General features: G+C 43.2%; 2 protein-coding genes across 3 annotated transcripts; both read left to right on the top strand.

The window, feature by feature from the left end:
- The first annotated feature begins 350 nt into the window (after nt 1–350).
- Nucleotides 351–19,725, top strand: mypn (myopalladin). 2 transcript variants are annotated; one of them, XM_019882239.1, is made up of 21 exons: nt 352–724; nt 2,998–4,059; nt 7,587–7,762; nt 8,059–8,110; nt 8,203–8,581; nt 8,666–8,740; nt 8,823–8,964; nt 9,590–9,613; nt 9,983–10,099; nt 10,214–10,964; nt 11,880–12,896; nt 12,979–13,111; nt 13,836–13,916; nt 14,799–15,020; nt 15,088–15,237; nt 15,318–15,397; nt 16,817–16,943; nt 17,026–17,233; nt 17,328–17,493; nt 18,446–18,579; nt 18,662–19,725. In XM_019882239.1, exons 2-21 carry the CDS (start codon nt 2,999–3,001, stop codon nt 18,838–18,840), a joined length of 5,274 nt encoding a protein of 1,757 aa, XP_019737798.1. In that variant the 5' UTR covers nt 352–724; nt 2,998; the 3' UTR covers nt 18,841–19,725. The 2 variants fall into 2 exon arrangements, with proteins under 2 accessions (XP_019737799.1, XP_019737798.1); XM_019882240.1 differs by lacking the exon at nt 13,836–13,916 and having other exon boundaries at nt 351–724.
- Nucleotides 19,726–22,386: 2,661 nt separating this feature from the next.
- On the top strand, nt 22,387–23,422 carry atoh7 (atonal bHLH transcription factor 7). The gene has a single exon (XM_019881903.1). It carries the CDS (start codon nt 22,551–22,553, stop codon nt 22,977–22,979), a length of 429 nt encoding a protein of 142 aa, XP_019737462.1. The 5' UTR covers nt 22,387–22,550; the 3' UTR covers nt 22,980–23,422.
- Nucleotides 23,423–25,733: the final 2,311 nt, after the last annotated feature.

The following is a 25,733-nucleotide window of genomic DNA, read 5'->3' as shown; positions in this document are numbered from 1 at the left end:
AAAAAAAAAAAAGATCAATCGTCGATGATGAACCAGCCAACATTAGTTTTCCATGGAAGATGAGTATGAAGAAATATAGACCAATGACTGTGATTTTTTTTTTTTTTACACTAAATCCCACCGGAAAAAAAATCCTCAGATTTACAAATACCTCCATAACACCCACCATTAAAATATACTTAAATGATGTTTGTACATAATTATTTTTTTAAATACTGTTCTTAGCTATTAAATACAAATATAATGAACTCAAGTTCAATACAACTGAATTGTACTTTGTGATTTTTTTTGTGCCACTAGAGGGAGACGGTTAATGTTGTGGGTGTGTGAGAGGCTGGAAAAGGGGCTTCTAAATCTGTTGGACGGTGGTCTCTGGCAGAGCAGCAGAGGTGGAATCCCTTTCCAGCATGCTCCCGCTGGCCAATGAGCACGGACGCCTCCCAGACATATGGGCTAGGCCTCCCCAAAATAACCTGCGACCGAGGCGCTGACAAATGTTGCTACTTTTACTCCTGACAGGTTACCCTAGCTACTCGCCTTCATATTTCCCCGTAAACGCCAAGGGTAACTCTGTGCGAGAAAAACGGGAAAGCTGGGCAGCTGCCTGTCCCAAGGTTTTCCTAGGTGGCAGCAAGTGGAAGACGGGAATCTCCCACTTTGAGCACAGGTGCAACCTGAGGATACACCAGTCCATTCCCAGACGCCAGCTGGGCTTACTCTGAAGGTAAAAAAAAAAAATAACACCCCTTAAAGTCATTATTCCTGCATGGTGTCCTTTGGGATCAGCCTCATGCTGCGCAGAGCTTCAGAAAAAGCTCTTGACATGATGGATTTCGGTCTACTTTTAGATGGCGACTGCGAAAGCTGCTGCTTAATTCAATTTACTCTACCCCAAAACACCCCCGCGCCCCCACCCGAGTGGTGCGGTCCTGTGTTTGCGCGGCAGGCGCCGGGTGTTTTTTCACCTAAATCGGCAAATCTCGGATCTACGGCCATTCCGATCACTTTGTTTGGTTGTCATTTGATTGGTGATTGTATTGTGACTGATCTAACTCGCGATAACAAGGTCACGCAAGATGAGGGAAGCTGCTTTTCTTTGTTGATTTTCTTCTTGTAAACTGAGCCCCGGTTATTATTAGATATGACTTGGTGGGCTTGGAGTCTGTTTGCAAAGGATTAATGTACACAACAGCTGCACCTTCAGATCCGCTGGAAGGGCATCGCCAGCGCGTTTAATCGCACTGATTTGAGTGTCAGTAGCATATGCGCACACTATCTCGTGTCTGTATTCCATGACTCGCTCATGCTTAGTGTCAGAAAATTATGCAAGGAGGAAACTTTACAGAAGTGAGGAAGGGGCGTGGGGGAGTCTGTATCCCGCCAAAGCGGACAACCTGTTAAGACTATTTTGAAATTCGACGAAAATAAAATGCTATTTTTGATCAGCTCTTTTACCTTCGGCTTCTGTATTCAGGTTGTCAACAGAGGCTGTTGTTCTTTATCGGTATCCATCCACGGCATCAGACCAATTCTCATTAGGTTTCGTGAGTGAGCTGGAGGCTGTCCCAGTTTTTGGGTGACAGGCAAGGTAAAGCCTAGACTGGTCGGCAGCCGATTCCAGGGCACAAATACTGTAGACAGGCATTCACACATTTATACCAAAGGACACCTTTGAATCTGCAATGAACCTAAAGTGCGTGTTTTTTAGATGTGGAAGGAAGCTGGAGGAGCTGCAGATTTTTTTCCCTCCATCTTAATAGCGTAGCTGAATTTATCTTTTTACAGCAGGGGTGTCAAACGTGTTCTCACCGCAGACCACATCGTTGTCCTGGTTGCCCTCGAGTTACAGAGGCGGGGGAAAGTAGATATAAATTGATAAAGATGTAATGCTAAGGCAAATATCAATTGTTGAATTCCCCTAGTACAAAAGTGAGACGTATTGGCTTCTATACCCCTTTTTTTGTTACAACAGGCGTGTCAAACTCATTTTTGTCATGTGCCACATTGTAGTTACAGTTTCCCTTGGAGGACCGTTACGAATTTGGGGAAACCATATAAATGTTTAATCACCTCCACATATTACATACACAGCGTACAACAAATTGATGGATAACTAATTTTGAAATCAGATGTCAGGAATAATGACTGTTATTGTGGATTACATATGACAATTTGAAATTTTGGTTCAGACTTTAGCAAGCATCATGGAACTTGACATGCTTGATTTGCTTTCGCGGGCCACATAAAATGATATGGCGGGCCAGATCCAGCCCCCAGGCCTTGACTTTGATACCTGTGTGTTAGAAGGATCAATTCACAACCACTTTCATTAAGGTTGCACATGCGAATGGTAAGATACCATAAAACTTTGGTGATGAGAGGATCAAATAATTTTTAGTCATATCATGATCCATTTATATCAAGGGTGCCCAACCAGTCGACCGCGATCGCGCGTGTGCGTAAATAACGGGTCGATCGCGGAAGGTGGTTGCTTGGAAAGTAAATCTTCGGTCAAAAAAGGTTGGGCACCCCTGAATTATATCGACCAAACACACTCAGCAGATGGTGCTGCTTCGACAGTGAAGTGAATAATTAAGGCCTTCGTGGTTTTTCAGTGAGTCAAACATGCTCCGGTCAAGTTGAGGAAATGACTGCAAGGGCCTATGGCTGCGACGTCAGGGATATCATTCTGGATTATCTCACACATACTACTGAAAACACATTGTATTTCAGTATTCAGTAGATTACGTGAGCGTATTTCAGTATGATGTGTGAAAGGATTTCAGTTGCGCATGTCAGAGGATTTTGGTTGGAGGTGTGAGGGTGTGTAAGAGATAATCCTGAATGATGTCCCTGATGGCCTCTCATCTAAAGGGCCATCCGTGTAAGTCGTGCATGTCAAACGTTCTTTAGCCCCAACACGATTGATGAGACCTCCATTGTACGCGTGCAGCAATTGAATCTCATTGCCGCTTTTATGATTCTCCCCACTCCCAGTATGCAAGAAAACGCCGCTGAGCAGCCACCGTCGCTCTCTCAGCTCTTAAGGGAGAGCTACCTGGCCGAGGCCCGAGCGCAGCAGCGTCACAGCGAGATGAGCCGTTCCGACGCGTCATCGTCACGCCTTCAAATTTTTGGCCTGCTCAAGGGAAAGGCTGAGGACTCGGCGGGGCTCCATGAAAGCCAATTGCCAGACCTGTCGGCATTCCTCAGCCAAGAAGAGCTGGATAAGAGCGTCAACTTGGCCCGCCAGGCCATCGGACATGAGCCCCGGGAGGAGAGGCCCGAGGTCAAAGCCGCCGTCACTCCGTCTGCCTCGGCGTCCATTTCTTCGTCCACAACTTCCTCTGTTCCCCACACAAAGCCCTCTCCTGATCCTTATATGCCCTCCTCCACTATGCCTTTCACACAGCCGGTTGAGTCGCCAACAACGCAACCAAAGCTCGCATTGGACAGAAAGCCACACATAGCCTCCACGCCGCAGGACAACACCATGAGGAACAATAGTGAAGGTCTAAACCACTTGAACAAGTCGGTGAGGAACTCCCCATTTGGGATGGAGACCCAGTCCAAGAAAGAGTTCCTTAACAAGGCGGCCGATTTTATTGAAGAGCTTTCCTCTCTCTTCAAGGCTAACGCATCCAAACGGATAAGACCGAGAGCGTGCAAAGCCCATCGGAGTCGGAACCAGAACAAAAGCCAGAACGATGGAAAAATTTACTCTGACGGCTCAGACAGCAGGGAGCGCTTGGCCATATCCGCGGACCTGGCGCAGGATGGGTCTGATGCCATCGTTAGCCACCAGTCAGAGGTCCAGCCGGACTCTGGGATTGGTCATGTGGAGATACAGGATAGTAGGATTTCTGAAGAGCAGCAATTTGAGTCGAAAGAGGTGGAGGCGCCGGAAAATTACATTTTGACACAAGCTCCATCGGGTGCAGACGAGCAAACATGTGAGCCACCCCATTTTATCCAGAAACTGAAAAGCAGAGAAGTTCCTGAGGGTAGCAAAGTCCAGTTAGACTGCATCGTCAGAGGACATCCGACACCTGAAGTCCGGTAAGAAGCCAAAAATCTGCAAGGCAATCCAGTCTGACAGGAGCTCTAATATTAGTTAGCCGAGGATACGTTTGCATCTGCATTAGCTTCATCGTGTCATATTACCAAACTGAAAAGTTCCTGTACTGGTGCTCAGAGTCTCTTTAGTCTCTTTAATCTGAGAAATACTAGACTGAGCTCTGAAAGAGGGATTATGTGACATTGCCAATTAAACACAGTAAATGGACAATCTGGGACTTTGGTTCGTAGCACGATTCTATAAGGAAACAATGAAACTGTCATGTGTCTGTCAGTAGTTCCTGCTGATTCATAATTCTTTAACCTAGCAAGATAATTTTATCATTCAGGAAACAGTTTGAGGAGCTCCCTTTTCTGTTCTAGCATGACACAAAACAAGGTCAATCAAAACATTCTTGAATGTATCTGTTGTGGGTGAACTTGCGAGCCCTGAGATCAACCCTGTCAAAATAAAAGTAAAAATTCACAGAGCTGCCACACAGGGACCAAATAAATTTGCATTTTCAATTCCCCATCTGTTTAATGTGTTTAGACGAGAATCATTTAGGGAGTTTTCATTACGAAAGACAAAAAGTCCAGACCAGCAAAAGTTAAATTTATACAGTGTGTGTGTGGAACACACACACACACACACACACACACACACACACACGCACACACACACACACACACACACACACACACACACAAAATTTAAAAGACATGGTTAGAGTGCCTAATGTGAATACAAAGTGCAACTTCCAAGACTGGATTTGCGCTGCATGGTTCAAATAACATAATTCCAATTTGTTCGTCTCAGGTGGCATAATTTGGATATGCACCGTGGCAGACAAGGAAAAAAAAAAATAGTTTGGCTGTCGTCTTGTCTAAAAGTCTGATTCATGTTGTATTTGCTGATGCCCGTGCAGTAGAAATGGAGAGATTCACATTTGTATTATTCTTGCTTTTGCTGTATGTGTTGCCGCTTGGTGGTGATGATGCTGGTGTAGTTCTTTATGTGCACTTTGGATTCCGGATACGTGCCATTGTGTTGAAATTGTGCATCAAAATAATTTAAAAAAAAAATCTGATATGGGCTTTAAATTAGAATTAGCCAATTGGACCTACAGTAAAAATCCGTCTTTAGGGCGAACAGAATCCATTCTGGGCTGGGCATGGGGCTTGATTAGGCAACATTTTCCCAATTTCTTAACAGTCACCCTGTAAAAAGAAGTTGAACACAGTTAATAGTAAGACATAAAAACAATTCAACCCTCAATATTAACTTTAGAGTAAAAATGAGGGCGTCATGTGAAGATGAGTCCTGTCGAAGGTGAATGTCATCATTTGACTTTTTTTTTTTGTTGAATGACAGGTGTAAAAAGAAGCTCAGCACCATTATAAGTAAACTGATAATAATAAAAAAAAAAAATGCTCAACCTTATCGCTTCCATTTACTTCAAGAAACTTCCAGTGTAGTATCTACTCGCCTCTTCACTTGAGACCCCTCGTGGTCCTCCTTTTGTAATTTGTCATTTTTTTTCCCCTCCAAAAATATTGCTCAAGAAACACTTAGGGGGTCCTTAACTATTAAGGTTCCACTCTCCAAACATTTTCAGTTTTTACTTAGGGTAAGCATAGACTTAGGTTTGGAAAATGCCACGAAGGGGTCACGTGAAGACGTTCGAGGCTGGGCAGCATGCAGGCGAGGTATAGGCGAGGTCGAGGGGAGGGGGCATGGTCTTGTTAGTCCTACTGAGCATTGTTGAGGCACTAACATACACTTGTGCCGGGAGAATGCAAGCGCTCGGCCATTTTTAGACTGGACTGGCAGTGCGAGCTGTCGTCTCGCCTGATAATGGAACCGAGTGAGCTCTTGGCAGTCGCATGAACACGCGCAGCACTTGGGTAAGAGGGTTTATTTGCTCTTTAGTGGAAACTTGACATTGTTTCTTCGTTAATGTACTTTCATCTTTTGCATAAGTTGTTTTATTTTAAGTTAGGTGTAACCTAAGATATTTCTTGAAATTTTTTTTCATTCTATGAACCTCATCCTTCGCGCTAACGTTCATTAGGACTGTTTCGGTTACTGATTTGCCATTTCTAGTCGATGTGCTTGGTTGTATCGGCGTGCGCGAGAAGTTTAGCGTGATGTGAGTTTGGTGAGGGGAATCTCCTTGCTAGTTCGGAGCCGAAGGAGGAAAATAGCTCTGACAGGTGCAGTGAGGAGCACACCAACCATCCTCTTTACTACTCATGCTTTTAATTTAGACTCTTACTCATGACAAATGACTCTCGTGTAGCAGAACATCCTGCAGTGAGTCTATTCCAGTGAGGCATGCAAAGGAATTCCGGTGTACCTTCAATGTGAAATCACCATTGTACATATTGAGCGGCGTCACGAGAGTTTGATGACAGCACCGAATCGGATTTACCGATGTCAAGCTCTCACCGTCTCGCCACGTGCCCATATCATTCCTCTTTGATTATTGGCTGGATTTTTCGAAAGCTTGGGGACTCATCGTCTGAAAATAGATGTGCCGAGTTTCTCGTGCTCATGTTGCTGCATCGTGCATTGGAAGTCAGTTTTCTGTTTCTTCTGTAGTTTTGGAATGAATAACTAGACTATACCAGATTGTTGTCAACTCAAACTCTGCTCGTCTAGTAGCCACTGGAAGGTTTTGGAGACCAAACATTTGAAGTAACATTTTTTGAATGTTGTTTTTGTGGGCTGTTGGGAGAGCAATTCTGCATGCAGGAAATGAAAAAATGTAAATTGGAAAATTCTGAATTCACAAACGCAAGCACTCGTTCACATAGGGCAATTAATTATTTACTCCCACTCTCATGAATTGCACTGCGTGATTGAAGTTGAACACGTGGATTTATTTAATGCTGATGTCATGTATCCTCTCGTCGTTGTCTATGAAAAGGTAAAATAGCCTAACCTAAAAATACAAATGTGAGGCCTCAAGATAAAGTTTCAAGTCAAAACGTGCAGGTTGTTATGCAGTGCTGCAGTATCCCGGGACTGTCTAAACTGGGGGAAAAAAAGCACTGATTTACTTTACAGGCAAAAGGGAAAGTGTTTGCTCATTGAAGTTTATGTGATGGACTTGTAACTCAGCCAAAAAGCCCCGCAAAGAGGCTGTGCATAGCTGTAGCTTTAAAGGGACAGGAAGAAAATCGCCACAAAAACAAAGTGTAAGCGGAATCACTCAAATGTCGTCGCAATGAGTTGGAGTATGGCATCCACACAGCAATATAGTTGCAGAACTTGTGTGCTTGCTTGGGCTATTGATAAATTGACTTTGGCCAACCAATACAAACTGACCTGGGAACAAAGTTTGAGCTGCTTCCCCAAACAATACTGTCAAAGCGGTATTACTTTAACCATCCGTCCATTATCTTGTGTGTATAGTTGGCAGTGGTGTAGAATCGCATTGTATCATACTGAGATTAAGACCAAAAAAAAAAAAAGCCAAATATTCCAAACATGCAAATGTTCTGTTCATTTTTCCGAGTTGCAGGTGGTTCTGTGAGGGCAAGGAGTTGGAGAACAGCCCCGACATTCAGGTCATCACCAATGGTGAGCTGCACTCTCTGATCATCACAGAGGCTTTTGAGGAGGACACCGGACGTTACTCCTGCTTCGCGTCTAACTTTTACGGAACTGACTCCACCTCAGCTGAGGTTTACATTGAAGGTGATTCTGTCATTCTCTTTAGATACTTGAAAGCTGCGCTTCTCAAACTGTGCATTTGCAATCAACCTTTTGCCAAGAACAAATGGGCAAAATTGTTTCACGAGGCTCATTTCTTGTCATATGAAACACAATGTGAAAATGATTCCGCTCAGTTTTCCTGGTTTCTTAGCAGGTATTAATTAAACTCACAAATCACGTTTTGGGCAAAATAGTTACCGGAGTGGTTGAAAATTTTTTAGAAACCCGTGTTTTAGAGAGCCTGTATAGAATGCTCAAATGCACGTATGATCCCACAGGCGCATCCTCTTCAGACTCTGAAGGGGAGCCGCACTTTGAGCATGTAGCCCAGTAAGTTGTCCTATTCTCTCCATTTAGATTTAAAAGTGTTGAAAGCACTTTATTGGTAATGCTTAGTCTTTGTCTTTTTGTGATTTTGAAAGCCTGCAGGGAAAACAGTCAGAGTCCACTCCACTATCAAGCCACATCACCGCAGAAGTTCAAGAGTCTTCAGTAAATCAAACCACAAGAGAACCAGCAGAGGAGCTCAGCGCTCTTGTGACCCCGAAGGTCCCAGTTCCTGTGCAGACGATAACCAACTCACCTCCAAGCCCAGAGCTCTCCCAAGCATTGGCAGCATCTACAGCTTATCCAGAGGAGGCTGAAACAGGAGTCTTACCTGTGGAAGTGTTTCCGACGTCACCACCAGCACACCTCACAGAGGGTCAGTTGCTGCCTGGGGCTGCTTTGCTCACACCCGCACCACAGCTTTTAAACTCGGTGCCGCCGCTCCCCAACGCCGCTCCAACATCGCAACCTGAGGTACAACACCTGACACACTTCCTACAATTAGTGTTGCATTTCTCCTGATAACATGTTTTTTTTTTTTTTATTGTTTTTGTCCAGAGTCAAACATCTGGCTTGAACCCCCAGCAAGACTTTAACCAACAAGCCGTCATGGCTGCCCCTGTTTTTACAAAGGTAGAATTAGCAGTAAAAGGATATTTGCTATTATTTTGACGATCCAGTATGTTACAACAACACCTCTTTCTCACATCTCTAGAGTCTTCAGGACCTGGTGGCTTCAGAGGGGCAGCTGATCGTGCTCGAGTGCCGTGTGAAAGGAGTGCCGTCCCCTCGAGTGGACTGGTACAAAGAGGCAAAAATCATCGAAGACTCTCCGGATTTTCGAATACTGCAAAAAAGTAAGCACGGGATGACACAAAATATGAGGTTAATACAGCACTAGGATATTCAAAAGAGCGACAAGCACAAAATGATTGCACACTGGCAGATTTTCGGTTGTAATTTTACAAAGTCATTATTGTTTGAGATACCCAAATCAAATGTTGATAAATTGACCACCACCCTGGTTAATAATAATGACTTTAACACTTTGCTCAAAGTTCAGCAAGAACAGCAAGTAACATCCTGCTTGCCAAATCATTGAGCTCACAATTATCTCTACTACTTTTGCCATCTTTGTAATACTATAAATTGTACATTGTTATTTCTTAAAATAGGCTCCTCCTCAAATTTTTTAATGGTAAAATCTATGATGTCAGCAAAAGTGTTCAGAAATACATTTTGAAAATGATACCAAATGAGGCTCTATCGGTGAAACAGTAAATTTCTTGTATTTTTGGGGGGGTTGTTTTTACGTCACTATTATTTCCTTTCACTGATGATCGGCAAGTAGAAATCCTGCAGCGCAATAGTGAGGCATTTGGAGTTTTGTTAATCTCTTACGTCCAAATGTCAGGATGATCTGTTCCAACGATTGTTATTACAATACATATTGATAATGGTGGTGCTCTTTTCTGTTTTCAGAGCCCAGATCTCCAACTGAGTCAGGTAGCTTTTTTTTTTTAAATATATATACTGTATATGATTCTTCAGGAATCATATACAGGAAAATATAACTTGCCGTAGGAATTTATCATGCCGTGTTCAGACATCCTGTTCTGAAGTGTTTAGTCCTTGGTGGAGACTTCTGCTCCTCTTCTGTACACAAGCCAGGGCTGCTTTCCTGTGCTTGTGCACCTTATAAGGGAGTCTCTCATCCTGTGTCGAACCACCATGGCAGATCATTTCAACCTGCCTTAGCTTCAAATAGACTCATCGACACGTACAAAGGAACTGTCAGCGTTACTTTGGCAAGACTCTGAACAGCAATCCCGTCCGAGCAATGTAATCGTGTGAGTATCACTTTTGTTTCTCCAGAGGAAATATGTACATTGGTCATCGCTGAGGTCTTTACTGAAGATTCTGGGATGTTTACTTGCACCGCAAGCAACAACTATGGAAAAACATCCAGTACTGCAACACTCAAGGTCAAAGGTAATAATTATGTTTTATATTGGGAAAAAGAACAATGGTATCATATTAGTCGGATGTCAGTACATTCAATGAATGTACTCTTTTTAATGATTTATTATTTTATTTATTTTGCAGCGAATGATGTTAACAACCATGCAATTAGGCCTTTTTGTACTTTAACTGTGGAGCCCAGTCGAGTCCAAGAACCTTCCGCATCAGATCTCCGTATCCCTCCTGTAAAACCCCAAACAGATATCGCTCTGACCAATAACATCAAGCCCCACGCCAGCACCATCCGGTTGGATCCATTGGCCAATAGCACTTTACGTTTGGACCCCTTAAACACCAGCACCCTTCGTCTGAACCCCAACAAGTCCAGCATGCTGCGTCCGGACACCATACGAACCAGCCTACATGGTCTGGACCCCAACGGCTTCTCCGGTGGTCCCAGTCTCAACCCTCGCAGTGTTAGCACCCCTACCTTAGACCCTCACACCCTTCGCCAGGAGCCTCCAGGGAGCACAGGGCAACAGGCTCCACACCCAAAACCTTACACTGCACCACCTGCGATGGAGCAGGAAGCATCCAGAGCGATGTTGACATCACCTGACGCAAGTTCCAATTACAAGGCAGCATTTAATCATCAAAATGGGGCATCTGTTCCGTTGGCCCTTCCCAATCCACCTCCTAACTCCTGCCTGAAGTCAGGGGTCCTGACAAACCACAAAGACTCCCGCTCCAGCGCCAGAGTCGGACTGCGTGTACATTTCAAACTACCCGAGGATGAGGAGGGCGAGCAAAGTGAGATATCCGCTCCACCTGCTGAAGACGCTTCTGATGCACAGGTCAACAAAGGACCACCACCAGTGCTGACAAAACCCAGATTGTAAGTAAAGATGATAAGATTAGATTTGTGATGACAAAATAAAGCTCTAAAGCAATAATTGCTCTTTCACAATAAAGAGTCGCTTTTCCCAAAACTTTGGTCAGGATCTGGTAGAAATGCTGAAAGCTTTTTCATTTTTGTCATTTACAAGACCGTATTTTTAAACACCGGCATGTTATGCTATGGCAATACACAATATCATCACTCTTCGGATGAAAATGTGCTTTGTATGAGAAATCCTGCCTCAGTCTACAGACAAAAACAAGATTTTGCAACCCAAATCTCATTTTTAGTTCATATAATATCAAGATTTGATCCTCCCCCTCCTCTTCCAGTCCAAATATAAACGCTCCTCCTTCCGCTCCACTCTTAGTCGCAATTCACGAATCCGTGCAGGCAGACCTCAAATGTGGACCTTCAGGCTCTCCAAAACAAAGGATGGCATTTTCTACTTGTGAGTCCACTTGAATTTCTTCCATTTTATGCAAGCGGTTTCTGGGGTCAGTATCATGTGTGGTTTCCGATCATCCTTGTGCTCACTCTGAGAAATTGGATTACCGCTGCTACTTGGGATTGGATTGGAGTTTGATCATTGACTTGTTTTGACAAAAGACAAAACAGGACGGTGATTTAATCAACAGCAGTTGAAGATGATGTAAACTGTGACTGTTAAGACTCCATTTAGTGTGCATATCGAAAAAGTTCTGAGGCTATGCGGTGTTGTTTTGTGACCAACTTGTTGGTGGTCCTTAAAAGGACAGATAATCTCCATGCTGACTTTGGCTCACTCCTTTTGAGCTTTATGGGTCTGACCAGCTGTAATTCACTGGAACACAGCACTGTGCCTCCCTCATGTTCACCATGTATAGTGTCTTTCCATCTTCACCTCTGATGTTGCTTGTATTTGATTGACAGGGACCCGGCGCAGCTCCAGCTCCTTCATAACCAGGTTCTTATGGAGCAGCAGCAGGAAAGCGAACCCTCAACCCAAACCCACAATCAGCCTTCGATCCAGGTTAAACCAGAGGCCACAAGCTCTCGCGAAGGTTCACTCTTTTCCCTCAGAGAAAACCGGGACTCCCATTCGACCTATCTTCACACCACCTCACAAATGACGCCCAAATCTGGACCTCCCCACGCCGTGACGTCCCCTGCACCGCCACGGAGCTCTGCTCCGGCGATAGGCACCCCTCCTCCCCCTCTGCGATCTTTTCCATCCGCGTCGCAGGTTAAGACCACCTCCCTGGTGACGTTGCCTCCACCTAAGCCACAGCTCAACCACGCTCCTCCTTTCAGCGTGGCCCCTTCAAGCCAGATGACCAGCATCCATGCCTCACACGTCAACCCGTCGACAACAGTTCTTACCAGAACTGCACCCACAGCGCAATTTTCCTCTCAGCCAGTGTCAAATTTCAGTTCGACTTCAACGGATGTCACGTCTCCGGCTGCTTTCCTGAGAAGCACCCACGCTTCCCTCATGAATCTGACCGCGACCTCACAGGCTTTCAACTACACCCGCCCGAAAGAGTTCATCACGGGTCAAACTTTCTCACCCGTCAGGAGCCCCTCTCCGACCGAATCCCCAGTCCCGCTTCTCCAAGAACTGGCAGCTGCGCTCCACTCTTCCGCCACCAATTCGCCAGCACTCCCTCCATTCTCACCACCGACCAGGACCTTTCCCACAAGAGTGCTCCAGTCCCCATCGAGCCCCCCATCACTCATATCCTCACCCACACCGGGTTCGGCACCGACCTTAAACAACGCGTTTACCATCAGAGCACAGTCCCCTCCACAGGCTTCCTCGCCCACCTCCAGCACCTCCACACCAAGTCCCATCCAAAACCCCGTGGCTTTCCTGAGCGCCATCCTGCCTTCCCTGACCTTACCTCAGCCTACCAACTCCATGGGCCTTCCCAAAGGGGCACCTTCAGGGTACTTTGCATCTGACTTTTTGCACGACTGTCGAGGTGGATGGGCTGTCCCGTATTCTCCAACATTTCTTCTGTCTCTTAAGGTTCACTAAGAAGGCGCCAAAGACACGCCTGCCATCGACCGAAATCACTCGCGAGAGCAAAGATGCTGTTCTTTATGACATTGAGAAAAAACTGCAATTTCAAGATGATCTTCCCATTTTTGCCTATCAGCAGGTACCAAACACCCCTTCGGTTATTGAATGGGACAGTCGTTTGACATGATAGTACAGTGCGCAATCACTAATTATAGACTAACCAAGATTGTAGGCTGGAGTTCAGCCTGGTTTTCAACAGTTATGTGGACAGGAGCCTTAGTCATTCGGAAGACTCGGGTCACTTTTTCTATTGTTTTCATCAATTTCAATAGCTCAGCATCAGTCTCTTAAGGGGTAAACAGGTTCGGCAAATTAACAATATGATATAATTGTACAAATACTGACATTTCTCTTGTCCCGTTAAAATTTACAGTATATACCTTGCACCTGAGAAACAATGTTATCTGCATTTTTATACCAAAATTGAGAGCTATTTCAAAGGTGTACTTATTAAAATGGACATTTTCAAATTACCACCACCACGCGCGGACAGTTAGAAGACCCTGCTCTGTAATTAATTGATCCCTGCAGAAAGGCTCACAATTCATTTTAAATGAAGTTGTGAAACTTGGTTTGTTACTCATGGTCTGTAGTAATAATAATATTCATAACAATAATAATTCCCCTAACGGGTGGGCCATCAGTAGAACATTTTTCCTTCCTAATTCACGATCACCGGTCCATCGTGTCCATGCACTGTAACCATGCACGGGTATAACCTTCCTAAGCTTGTCTGTGCGCTTCTCTCAGTCGGTTTTGTGTGTCTTTGTGGGAGTTCATAATCCATCCCTGTCCTCTCATAGAAGCGGAGTATTGAGGGGAAAACAGCGAGCAGACCCCTTGTTGGACCAAACATTCCAGCTACTGTCATTAGCTATGATGAGGTACAAGGATCATCTCATTGCAAACACTCAACTCAACTCAACTGTATTGATAGAGCACTTTCAAACAGCCACTGCTGCATAAAAAGTGCTGTACATGGAGCAACTAACATATATACAACAATAAAGCACTAATCAGTAAGAACGATGGTAGTAGGCACCAAATAGTGAAACTAAGATCAAATCTGAGTCAAGCTGAGTCAAATGCCAAAGAATACAAGTGAGTTTTGTAAAGGGCATTGCAGTAATCGATTCGGGGAGCGAGCATGATGATACTTCGGTCAGCGTACAGTGCCGGGCATGTTTGGACACAATTTCTCATGCAATAGAATGGTTTGTCCAAACTTTTGACATACCATTCAAGCATCCATTAACTAATATATGACCTGCATGAAAAAAAATCTACTGCACTGTGCTCATGACTCACTGTTGGTTCACTTCAAAGTTCACTCATTTCTACTTTTACCAGTATATGTCCGCATCCCAAACATGACTTAAAAAAAAAAAACAACAAAAAAAAAAAACATTATGTTTTTAAGGACTTAGAAAGCAATTAAAACTTTTTTCTTCTCTTATGTTTTGTAGTCCGATGAGTCAGAGTTATTTATGCTAACTCAATGAAATATAAATAAAAATTCCAAATATTCAAGACACGGTGCTCTTATTTAAATTCTGTTCTCTGTTTTAACCTCTCATCTTGCTGCATGAGGTTTTTTTTTTTTTTTTGCTTTCTAGCACAGATGCTACAGCATGTTTCCAATCAAGTGGTCTGAAGTCATAATACACATTTGTATCATCTTCAATAGCCTGTGTGCGTCATTGCATACATTATACGAAGAAAAAGTTAACTTTTCTTTCATGTAGCATTTCCCCCCCATTTTTTAGGAGTACAAAGTTTCCAATTTTGAGCAGAGATTAATGAGCGAGATCGAGTTCCGCTTGGAGCGAACGCCAGTGGAGGAGTCAGACGATGACGTGCAACATGACGACGTCCCCTCGGGCAAATGCATCGCGCCCATCTTTGACAAGAAACTCAAGAACTACAAGGCCATGGAAGGCGTACCTGTTACTTTCACCTGTAAAGTTGTTGGCATCCCCGTTCCGAAGGTGAGACGTCAACTGGTGCAAAAGCTGACTTTTATGTTCGTAACTTACGCCGTATTGATGTCAACAGGTGTACTGGTTCAAGGATGGGAAGCAGATCTTGAGGAAAAATATCCATTATAAGAAGATAAGAGAGGGCGATGGGACATGTGCTTTACATATCGAGTCGACAACAGCTGATGATGATGGAAACTACACCATCATGGCAGCAAATCCACAGGTTACACCTTGCACTTAGCTTCCTCTTCATAACCTCATCCTTCTCTACTCATCTCTGATTCACCATTTGAAAATCAACAGGGACGAATGAGCTGTTCGGGTCATTTGATAATCCACACAGGACCCTCCCGAAACCGACTGACTCCCATTAACTCTCAGAGGTAAGCAGGAACGCAGATCCCGCCTAGCCTGGGTATAAAAAGTCTCTACAACCCTGTTCAAAGGCCAGGTTTTTGTGAGAAATGAGTTCAAAAAGTGTTCGACCGTGAATGTAACCTGTACAACTCCAAAAATATTTTTGAGAGTCAAAATAAACAACTGAACGTGGTTGTACGAGTGTGTACACACCTTCTTTGTTCTGTCCTCATGATTCATGTGACTGCTATACCCAGCGAGATGAGATGTTTAGTCATAGCCGTTTGGGTCCATTTATTAATCTCTTGTGAACAATTCACTTCAATGTTGTTGACAAAACTTATAAAATACCACATTCGAAAAGTACTTACAATATCTGACTAAAATTGTTAACAGCTTTCCTTGGCCCAAGACTCCAACATGTCCATGTTGCTCTTCAGCTATGTCATTGAACCTTGACATTAACTCAAGGCAGCTGACGTGTACTGCTCATTTCCCCACTGGAGGCTGCTAAAGGTTAACTTAACCAAACGCAAAGTCAACATGACTGCAACTAAACATATAACTGGGGTGTGGCTATGCTCAGAATTAACCGATGACCTTCAAATGCTCGCTCAATGGGAGTCAGCACACGCCTGCCACCATTAAAAGTCCCTCTGATTAACTCCAAATAAGGTCCAGATGTTCTAATAGGCTTTTCCTGACATTTTTTTATTGTTTTAAACTGTTAATAAATCCATCCACTCTATCTACGGCCCTCGGTCCAGCTAAAGGAAAAAAAAAAATCCATGCATGATGCCACTATTCTTCATATCAAGACGGTGTTTTTTTTTTTTTTTTTGGGGTTATGAGCGGTGTCGAGTTTGGAATTATGGCCCAACATTTCAGCTATGGTTTCACTGCACCACAACGCATTTTCCACATGCCTGGAAGATGTTGTGATGGTCCGATGAAACCAAGGTTGATTTTCTTTTTTTTTGGGGGGGGGGGGCAAATTTCCAAAAGGTAGAGCATGTTGGCGCAAACACTGCTCATCACCAAATTGGAACATCAAACTTACCGTGAAACATGGTGGTGGCAGCTTTGGGGCTGTTTTTTTTTCAGGTGGCCTTTGACAAGTAGGAGGAGGGCATCATGTGAATAGTTTGAAATAGCAGTACTGTAATGCTCTGCACAAAACCTTTAGGCTTCTGCTACAAAGACAAACAAAAAGTAAAAAAAACAAAAAAAAAAAGTCTCCTGGACAATTAGGCAAAACTCTATTATTTCAGTCAAATGTATTATTGCCCCTATTGAAAAGATGACATTTCTTTTTCAGTTGAGTTGAACAGGTTATAGGCCACATTATTGGTGTTTGAACTACAATTTCCCATTTGAATGGATTTGGAACCAAATATATAAAGGGTTAAATGTCAAGGACTTGCCTCAACCTCTCCGCATTTTAGGGTACGAACTCGCGTACAGGAGGTTGAGGGAGAGCAAAGCCATGAGCGTTTTTTCCAGCCTCACTTCGTCCAGGCTCCAGGAGACACGCTAGCACATGAGGGGCGAGTGTGCAGGCTGGATTGTAAGGTAGGTACCATGTTGTGAGCATCGCTTTCACATACTGTTGAATTTGCAAATTCCACCCTCAAAATGATCCGTTCTTTTTTAGGTGAGTGGTTTGCCCAACCCCGAGCTCATGTGGTTGGTCAATGGTAGGCCAATCTATCCAGATCTTTACCATAAGATGCTGGTGCGGGAAAATGGCGTCCACTCTCTGGTCATTGACCCCCTGACACAGAAAGACGCCGGCACATACACCTGCATTGCAAGCAACAAAGCAGGGCAGGGCTCCTTCAGTCTAGAACTCAAAGTTGTGGGTGAGCCGATTTCCGTTGGCGTGGGGGAATCAAGAATAAAAGTGGTGATTTTTATGAAATCTGGGAGGGTTTTAAGCATGAATTTTCCCTTCAGAGAAAGAGATGAAACACCCTCCCCAGTTTGTGGAGAAGTTGCAGAACGTCGGAATCCCCGAGGGGAACCCCGTCCGCATGGAGTGTCGGGTGGTGGGCATGCCCCATCCAGTTATATTCTGGAAGAAAGACAATGACACCATTCCCAGAACACAGAGCAGAATGAGGTCAGTGAGACCAGAGAAATGACTACCGGTATACTACTGTTATGATAGTCAGCAGATGTTTACACGCGAAGAATTTCACCTTGTCAAGGAAAAAGAAATACTGTATTGGCCCGAATATAAGACGGCCCTGATTATAAGACGACCCCCTCTTTTTCAAGACTCAAGTTTGAAAAAAGGCTTTTTGAACACCAAATAAAATTTTATACAGAAAATAATTACAGTACATCTGAAACAAATGATTATAACAATATATTTGAGAGAAAAAGCATGTTATTTGGCCTCATTCAAATCTTAATATCTGAACATTTAAATATGTAAACTAAAGTGCAATCACATTCGTAAATGAATGGCTTCTGGTTTTTGAAATGTGAATGACATCATAACTTCTCCTCAGCTGCCGGTTAACCTGGCCGGACTTCGACCCACTTTTCTCCAGATTGTCGCTACGTTTTATCCATTTTCTGTTATCTCCTATTATTTTTTTCTCTTTTCTTTCTTACCGCTATTTTTCATTTTTCTTCTTCGTGCTACCGCTATTTTTATTTTTATTCTTCGTGATGGGCACGCTTTGGCCTGGGGAGTCAAGTTCAGCATTCACTTCAATGATATCTGGCGCCATCTAGCGTCGTGAATGGGTATAATGTCTAGACCCCCGAATATAAGACGACCCCCACTTTTTCAGTCTTATTTCAATGCAAAAACACCGTCTTATATTCGTGCCAATATGGTATTTTCTAAAATTGACACATGACGGAAAAGAGTGTTGTTTAACAGTCCTGCCAAATTTGAATGATTCAAAATCGAATAATCAAATATCAAGCCAGTCTCTCCTCTTTTGAACACTGTGGTTGTGTTAGCCGACTGCGCTGGATGGATGCTCTGCTCCACTGTCAGTCAGCTGGAAAAATGGGTGCTACTTGTAGCGTGTTTCGTAACTCTGCTTCTGCCTCAGCATGCATCAGGATGCCACAGGATATGTGTGCCTCCTCATCCAGCCAACCACCAAAGAGGATGCTGGCTGGTATACAGTGTCAGCCAAAAACGAGGCGGGGATTGCGGCCTGCACCTGCAGGCTGGACATCTATGGTACGAAAGTGATCAGCACCAAGATAAACTGTCGGCAGCCTTACTGAAGCTTATACATGTCACCATTTGTTCTGACCTTCAGCACAGTGGCATCAGAGCGTGCCGGCACCCATGAAGAAGACGGCAGGTACGGGCAGCCGCTACGCAGCTCTCACAGGCCAAGGACTCGACATCAAATCGACTTTCGCCACATCGGAGACAAACCCCTTCCTGTTCTCCAGCTCCCCTCCTGAGGCCACATTGGAGAGCGAGGAGCTGTGAAGAGCACCTTCTTCTTCGGGAGGGGCACTGAATGTTTACCTACTCGGATTTCTGTGACGAGTTTGACATGAGACACTCAGAGCAAAGAGCGATTGTGAAATGGTTGTGCCACTTGCTAGCACAGTGTCACCATTCCGGTTTACGTAAGTCATATCAAGAGTGTTTCACACATTATTTTTAAAAAAAACAAAAAAAAACATTTGCTAAGTCTTAGCTCATGAGCCATCAATGGAGTTGAATTTTCTCCAACAACTTTAAATGATTAACGTTTATTTGTGCTGTTTTTTTTTTTTTTACTGTTGAGAATATATATATATATATATTTATATATATATATATATATAAAATTTTTTTTTCTCAACAATCTTCTTCTCAAAGTAGTGTCATTTATTTCTCCTTGCAAAACTTCAAATAATTTATATTTGGATTAAGTGTAAGCTAATTCAAGAGTTATTTGAAGGATTTCGGAAAGGCACTATTTTATTTAGGTGGTTGATTTAACATTGGATTGTTTCAACACAAGTGCATTATTTATATAATTTTATTAGGCTACCAGTTCACCATTTCGCACCCTGTTTTCCATGTGTATGCATATGTGATGATGAATGGAATTTTTTTTTCACACTAACATAGGAATTTTGTTAGTAGCTGAAACTGTATGGGTAAGTGAGTCAGATTATGGTAAAAATTGTTGTGACATTACAGTGTCAGAAAGAAAAGTGAAGCCAAAAGGGCAATCTGAGTGGTTTAAATGATTACCTTGGACAAAGAGAATTTCAAGTGACTTATATTGAGGGAAGCTTTAAAGCACCTATTTTACTTCTGTTATGTTGCACACTGTAAAATAGTTTTGTCTTGAGAATAAAATGATATTTATTCAAGTGAGTCAGGGTTTCTTCTGTACACTAAACCTGTCAATATATCGCATCTGAAACATGAGCAAGATATCTCACCTTCATGTGGGTTCACGAAAGTTTCAGCTGATTATTGAGGCCTTGTTTTGACTGTGCTTATTATCTTGAATTCAAAACAAATACAAGATGCCAGGAGTCAATTAAGCATAGCTAATCAGTCCAATTAAAGTGGAAGAAGGTTCAAATAGGCATAAAATTGCATTCACCTTACTTGACCCAATTAGACTGTGAGCCTCATTTGACCAGCTGCCAGGTCGAGTTGCTAGCTGGCTGTCGCTTGCGCGTGTTCCAAAGTCATAAATGTATAATGGGAAGATAACAGCACCGTGAAGATTTTTTTTTAAATTACATATGTGGGAAATATTAGAAATGTTGCTATTATTCAATCATGTTATCGTCACATCAATATGAGACCAATGATGTTTTTCATGCCGAAAAGGCACCATGATGCTCATTTGATAATAATCTGGAGATGATGACGGGATTTATAAAATACACTTTCTCCCGAACTAAAACATACGCTTTCTGGCTTAATCTCCATTTCTCCATAAGGGGATCCGGATTTAATGCCGTGTGCGTTTCTTTTGGGGTTGACGGGTCCCTCCTCAGTTGTGACATATGGCTTTTGACAACGGGCCACAGCTGAGTCGTAGGTGCTCAAATGAGCCAATCATAGAATGGGGTTGGGGGGAAGGAAAAGGGTGGAAGACACGGAAGGGTAGTGTCTCATCGCAGACGAGGCCCTCAGACAAGACAAGCAGCATCTGGCAAACTACATCAATCTGTAATCAATGAACCAACTGGTAGATGGGATTATATGCCTAATTGCACAGCCAACCAGTCCATCCCAAAATGACCAGACAGCATCACTTTGTGTCCCTGACCCACTAGCAGAGACAGCCATTATACTCGGCCTCCGCCGTGATTAATCATTCAAAACCTGCCTGTACACACATAATCCTGGAGATGGTCAATCCAGAGCGACGACAAAAAACACAAAGCATCACTCCATAAACACAGCAGCAGCAGCAAATTTGGCCATAGATTGGAGATTAAAATTAAATTTAGAATTCAATGACGTTCACAGGCCACATATTCTCACCTAGTACAAAATTATATTTTTTTAAAAATTACTTTTGTTCATGGCTGGACAATATTTAGCGCTGCACAAAGCCTCACAGACCTGCTATTAAAAAAACAACATGAATAAATAATTGAAAAGAATAATTCAAAACCAGCACAAATATATATATATATATATGCACACACACACACACACACACACACACACACAATCTCACACACAAACTTTTTTTATTAGATCCCACTCAATTCTTAACAAACTGAAATCCAACTAAATTCTCTGTCAAAACCGGCACTCAATTGTCAGGCAATTTACACAATTGGTCATTTCTTCCAAAAAGAGACTATCTAAGCATGTTGCAGGTTTCTAGACAAGAAAATATACGGCGTTGTAGATTCAACCAAGGTATTGTGCCCCTGAATTCCAAATGTCGTCTAACCAGATGGGAAAGAAGAGACAGACAAATGGTTCTGTCTGTCCCTTTATTTCTTGGCTCAGTACACAGATCAATTATTTATTTCCCATCTCCATCTGACCTTAAGGACACGTATGCCCCCCCCCACCCACATACTGTCCCGTGAATCATTCAGACCACAGCACTGAATAACAACTATTACAACTCACAATGTGAATAAAAAGAGTTTAGCGACATGATGAGCGATATCATTTCCAGGTTTTGATGCAATAATCTGCGCACCATCTTGTCCAGATTGTCCACAACCTTTAATCCCCAGATTTTCAGTTAAAATCCTTCGGGCTACAAAGCACACTTTTGTAGCCTCGGGCTAATCTCAGATTATGCCTCTCATCACATGGAGACCAGATACACGAGCAGTGAAAGGAGATTTGAGGGCATTTGTTGCATGATACTACTTAGTAGCCATGTGGGGGGAATCAAAAAAAAAAAAAAAACTTTTAGATTTATTTGTAAAAATCAGCAGAATATTGGTGAAGAAACCATAATTAGGCTTTTGAAATAAAATAATTCATATAAAAAGATTTGTTTTCTTTTTTAAAATCTAATTTATAAAGTGACGAGGAATTTTGTGTATTAAATGCACATTTTGTGCATTGAATACAGTAATTGTCATGCGTTTTTTTTTCAGACAGAAAGCATATATCAATTTAAATCCTTGAACATAATAGTAGTTACTCACTGTTTTATATAAATATGAATAGATCTAAACTCATTTTGTTGTCAGCTTTATCAAGTTTGTTTGCAGCATCGGTTGTGCAAGCAGATGGTAGACTTTGGTGCTTGTGACACATGGCACCGAGTGAAGCCTCGGTCAGAGAGCCCAGCCCAAGATAATTGGAATTTCATTATGGTTTTTTGTTTGTGTGTGTCTGTGTGTGTGTGTGTGCGCGCGTGTGTAGATTTTATATGCATGTGTGTGTACGTGCTGTGAGTGGGTGTTTAGGAGTCTGTTGCATGGGTGTGAGGGGGTGGTAGAGGGCAGGGACTCCACCTGCTGCCACCTGTTCATCTGCTGTGTGCCTTATAAAAAGCTGCTTTCTTCTCTGGAGCACAGACACCTTGGACTCTTCGGACTATCCGCTCCCTGGAGGTTTAACTATTTGATGCTCAAAGCAAAGGACAACCAACTGGGAGGTCAGACAATCAGAGACCACCGAGGGCACATCCTAAGAGAACTATTTGAACTCACATCTTTGAAAGCTCTCATTGCCGGTTCAGTTCTTCCAACAAAAACATGAAGCCTCGCCGGACGAGCTGCACGGACTCGGGATCTGAATCCTCAGAAGTGGACTCCCAGAGCCCGGAGAAATACGAGTCGGCCATGCGCCGAAGGATGGCTGCCAATGCCAGAGAGAGGAAGAGGATGCAGGGCTTGAACACGGCCTTCGACCGTTTACGAAAGGTGGTGCCGCAGTGGGGTCAAGACAAGAAATTGTCCAAGTACGAAACCCTGCAGATGGCTCTCAGCTACATCATGGCGCTCAACCGCATCCTGACGGACACCAAGAAGCACAACGCTGCACATGGGCAGTGGGTGGACTTGCAGTTTGACTGCGTGCAGCCTGACAACTATCAGTACCTCATGAGGTACGACTCCACGGGGCAGGACTATATCAACTCCTCCTTCTCATATCAGTTTGAGGGGGATCAGCTCAACATTTAAAAAAAAAAAAAAACGAAATTAATAATAATAATAACAATAATCTGCCGTTTGGCATGCAAAACAGTGTTGTAAGTGGCAACGTGAAATCATGTTTTTTTCTTCAATTACGGAGACAGTAAATACATTTGTATTGATTTATGTCTTTTCATTATCTTTGTTTGGTAATCAAAAGACTTCTTTTTTTTTAAGTCTTTGATATATCTTTGCTGGGATACCGAGCAGGTTCTTCACTGCATGGTATGATGTCAGACATGTAGTGTCATTAAAATGACCATTAGATTGAACATGCAATTGTGTATTTATGGCTGCTTTGAATATACAGCCTGGAAATGTTGTGCAATTTTAGTGCATTCAGAGAATCATAGGTAGTAGTTGCATAGCTGAAGCTAATATGTAACTATTGGGGAGCTGGGGGAAAAAAAAAATTCAACTTGCAATCTGTTGTTTTTCACATGCTGAATTATAGTTTTGGATTGAGAATAAAGAATTTTTTTCGATCAAATATATTCTGCTGTCCTTTTTATGGAGATCATCATTATAATTTTGGCCTTGATGGACTGACATTGTAATATTCAATATTATCCTACAAACAATTGCGTAATAGTACAAATAGCCACAAAAACTTTTGGAAAAGTTTCCTTCTTTGTGCGCTACGAAACATTGTTACTGTGCAGATAATGTCACTTAGAGGTTAGTCTTTACTCTGTGTGTGTGTGTGTGTGTGTGTGTGAGTGAGAGAGAGAGAGAGAGAGAGAGAGAGAGAGAGAGAGAGAGAGAGAGAGAGAGAGAGAGAGAGAGAGAGAGAGAGAGACGATCTTGCCTTAACGGTAATGGCAGGCCATGTCCACTTGCGCTGCACCCTCACATGTAAATCCTCCATTTGTTCACAGCTTCTGTGCACCGAGATAACAGATTCTTACGTCAGCAGTGACAAAAATAAGATCACTACCGTACTCAAACCACAACAGTATTTCTAGTCGTCATTTTCAAGAGCACGATCATTATGATTTGAAATGAAATCGATTTTCGATTTGTACTTGGTGTCTCACGCAGACCAGCATAAGATTGTTTACAGCCGGGGCAGCACAACAGATTTAAATGGCAATCACGCCCCATTGTCAAGTGATTGACACGGATTTGAAAAGTTTGAATGGTGGCACAAGCCAGAGCAGATTAAGGAAGCCTCTGAGCAAGATGCCGGCCTGGCTTTAGCGGGGCAGCAGGAATTAAACGCCATTGTGTGCTAATGGCTGCGTGGAATCGCTTAGTTCAGAGTCGCTGAAGCGTGAGCGTACAGAGCTGGACCCAAACGCTCCGCTTCAAAAAAAAAAAAAAAAGATACAGCAGCAGTGGCTTAACTGTATCACCCAACTGCCACTGGACTACTGGGCTCCGCAAACTGATTTGATTTGGAGAAGACGTATGGATCCATGTGGGAATTTCCATCCCAAAATGTCTGAGGTACGATGCTCAATCATACAAGGCCTTTAAATGACACATAACGTGACATGCATGTGACATGAGCATCGAGGGGCATTTCGTTTTAGCACTAGAAGCTGGATGTAGCCAACACTGATACAGATGGTCATAATGACTCATTGGCCACATTAAATGTCTGCATACCTAATCAACGTTTGGACCCAAACCCCCCGCTTCAAAAAAAAAAAAAAAAAGATACAGCAGCAGTGGCTTAACTGTATCACCCAACTGCCACTGGACTACTGGGCTCCGCAAACTGATTTGATTTGGAGAAGACGTATGGATCCATGTGGGAATTTCCATCCCAAAATGTCTGAGGTACGATGCTCAATCATACAAGGCCTTTAAATGACACATAACGTGACATGCATGTGACATGAGCATCGAGGGGCATTTCGTTTTAGCACTAGAAGCTGGATGTAGCCAACACTGATACAGATGGTCATAATGACTCATTGGCCACATTAAATGTCTGCATACCTAATCAACGTTTTCTGACAGTTGGCATGTCAAAAATGAATAGAGGGTCGAGTCAAAAGTGCGTGTCAGTGACACTGCAATTACGCACTTCATTAATTCAGTCACCAGCAGCGAACAGTTGGCAGCAGGAAGAAAAAAATAGAGTCAGGATACAACTGATTGCTTACCTCAGGAGGAGCACATGATTGCACGAGTTGGGAATCAGTGGCGACAACAATGTGCTCAGCAGGACAGTAATTGAGAGGATCGAATCACAAAACAATGTTGTGTATTAAACTACTGAATTATTAGGAAGACTTGACACAACATATTTACAATACTGTACGCACTTTGAAATTGTTTTGAAAAATGACATTTATCTACGGGCACGGTGGTCGACCGGTTCGTGCGTCTGCCTCACACTGGAGAGGTGCAGGGTTCCTTCCTGTGTGGAGTTTGCACGTTCTCCACATGCCTGCTTGGGCTTTCTCCGGGTTCTCCGGTTTTCTCCCACATTCCAAAAACATGCACGGCAGGTGAATGGAACACTCTAAATTTTTCCCAAGGTGTGATCGTTTGTGTAAATGGTTGTCTATGTGCGCCCTGCGATTGGCTGGCAACTGGTTCGGGGTGCCCCCCGCCTACTCTCCGATGACGGCTGGGATAGGCTCCAGCATCCCCCGCGCCCCTTGTGAGGATAAAGCGGATCGGAAAATGAATGAATGTATCAGCTGAACAAAAGGGGCACAATGTTAGACTTCTCACACTCACACCTAGGGACACTTTAAAGTGTTCAATCAGCCTGCCATGCATGTT

This window comes from Hippocampus comes, unplaced genomic scaffold (genome assembly GCF_001891065.2).
Source record: "Hippocampus comes isolate QL1 unplaced genomic scaffold, H_comes_QL1_v1.1 scaffold36, whole genome shotgun sequence".
Lineage (NCBI taxonomy): Eukaryota > Metazoa > Chordata > Actinopteri > Syngnathiformes > Syngnathidae > Hippocampus > Hippocampus comes.
This window is presented reverse-complemented; position numbering and strand designations above follow the sequence as displayed.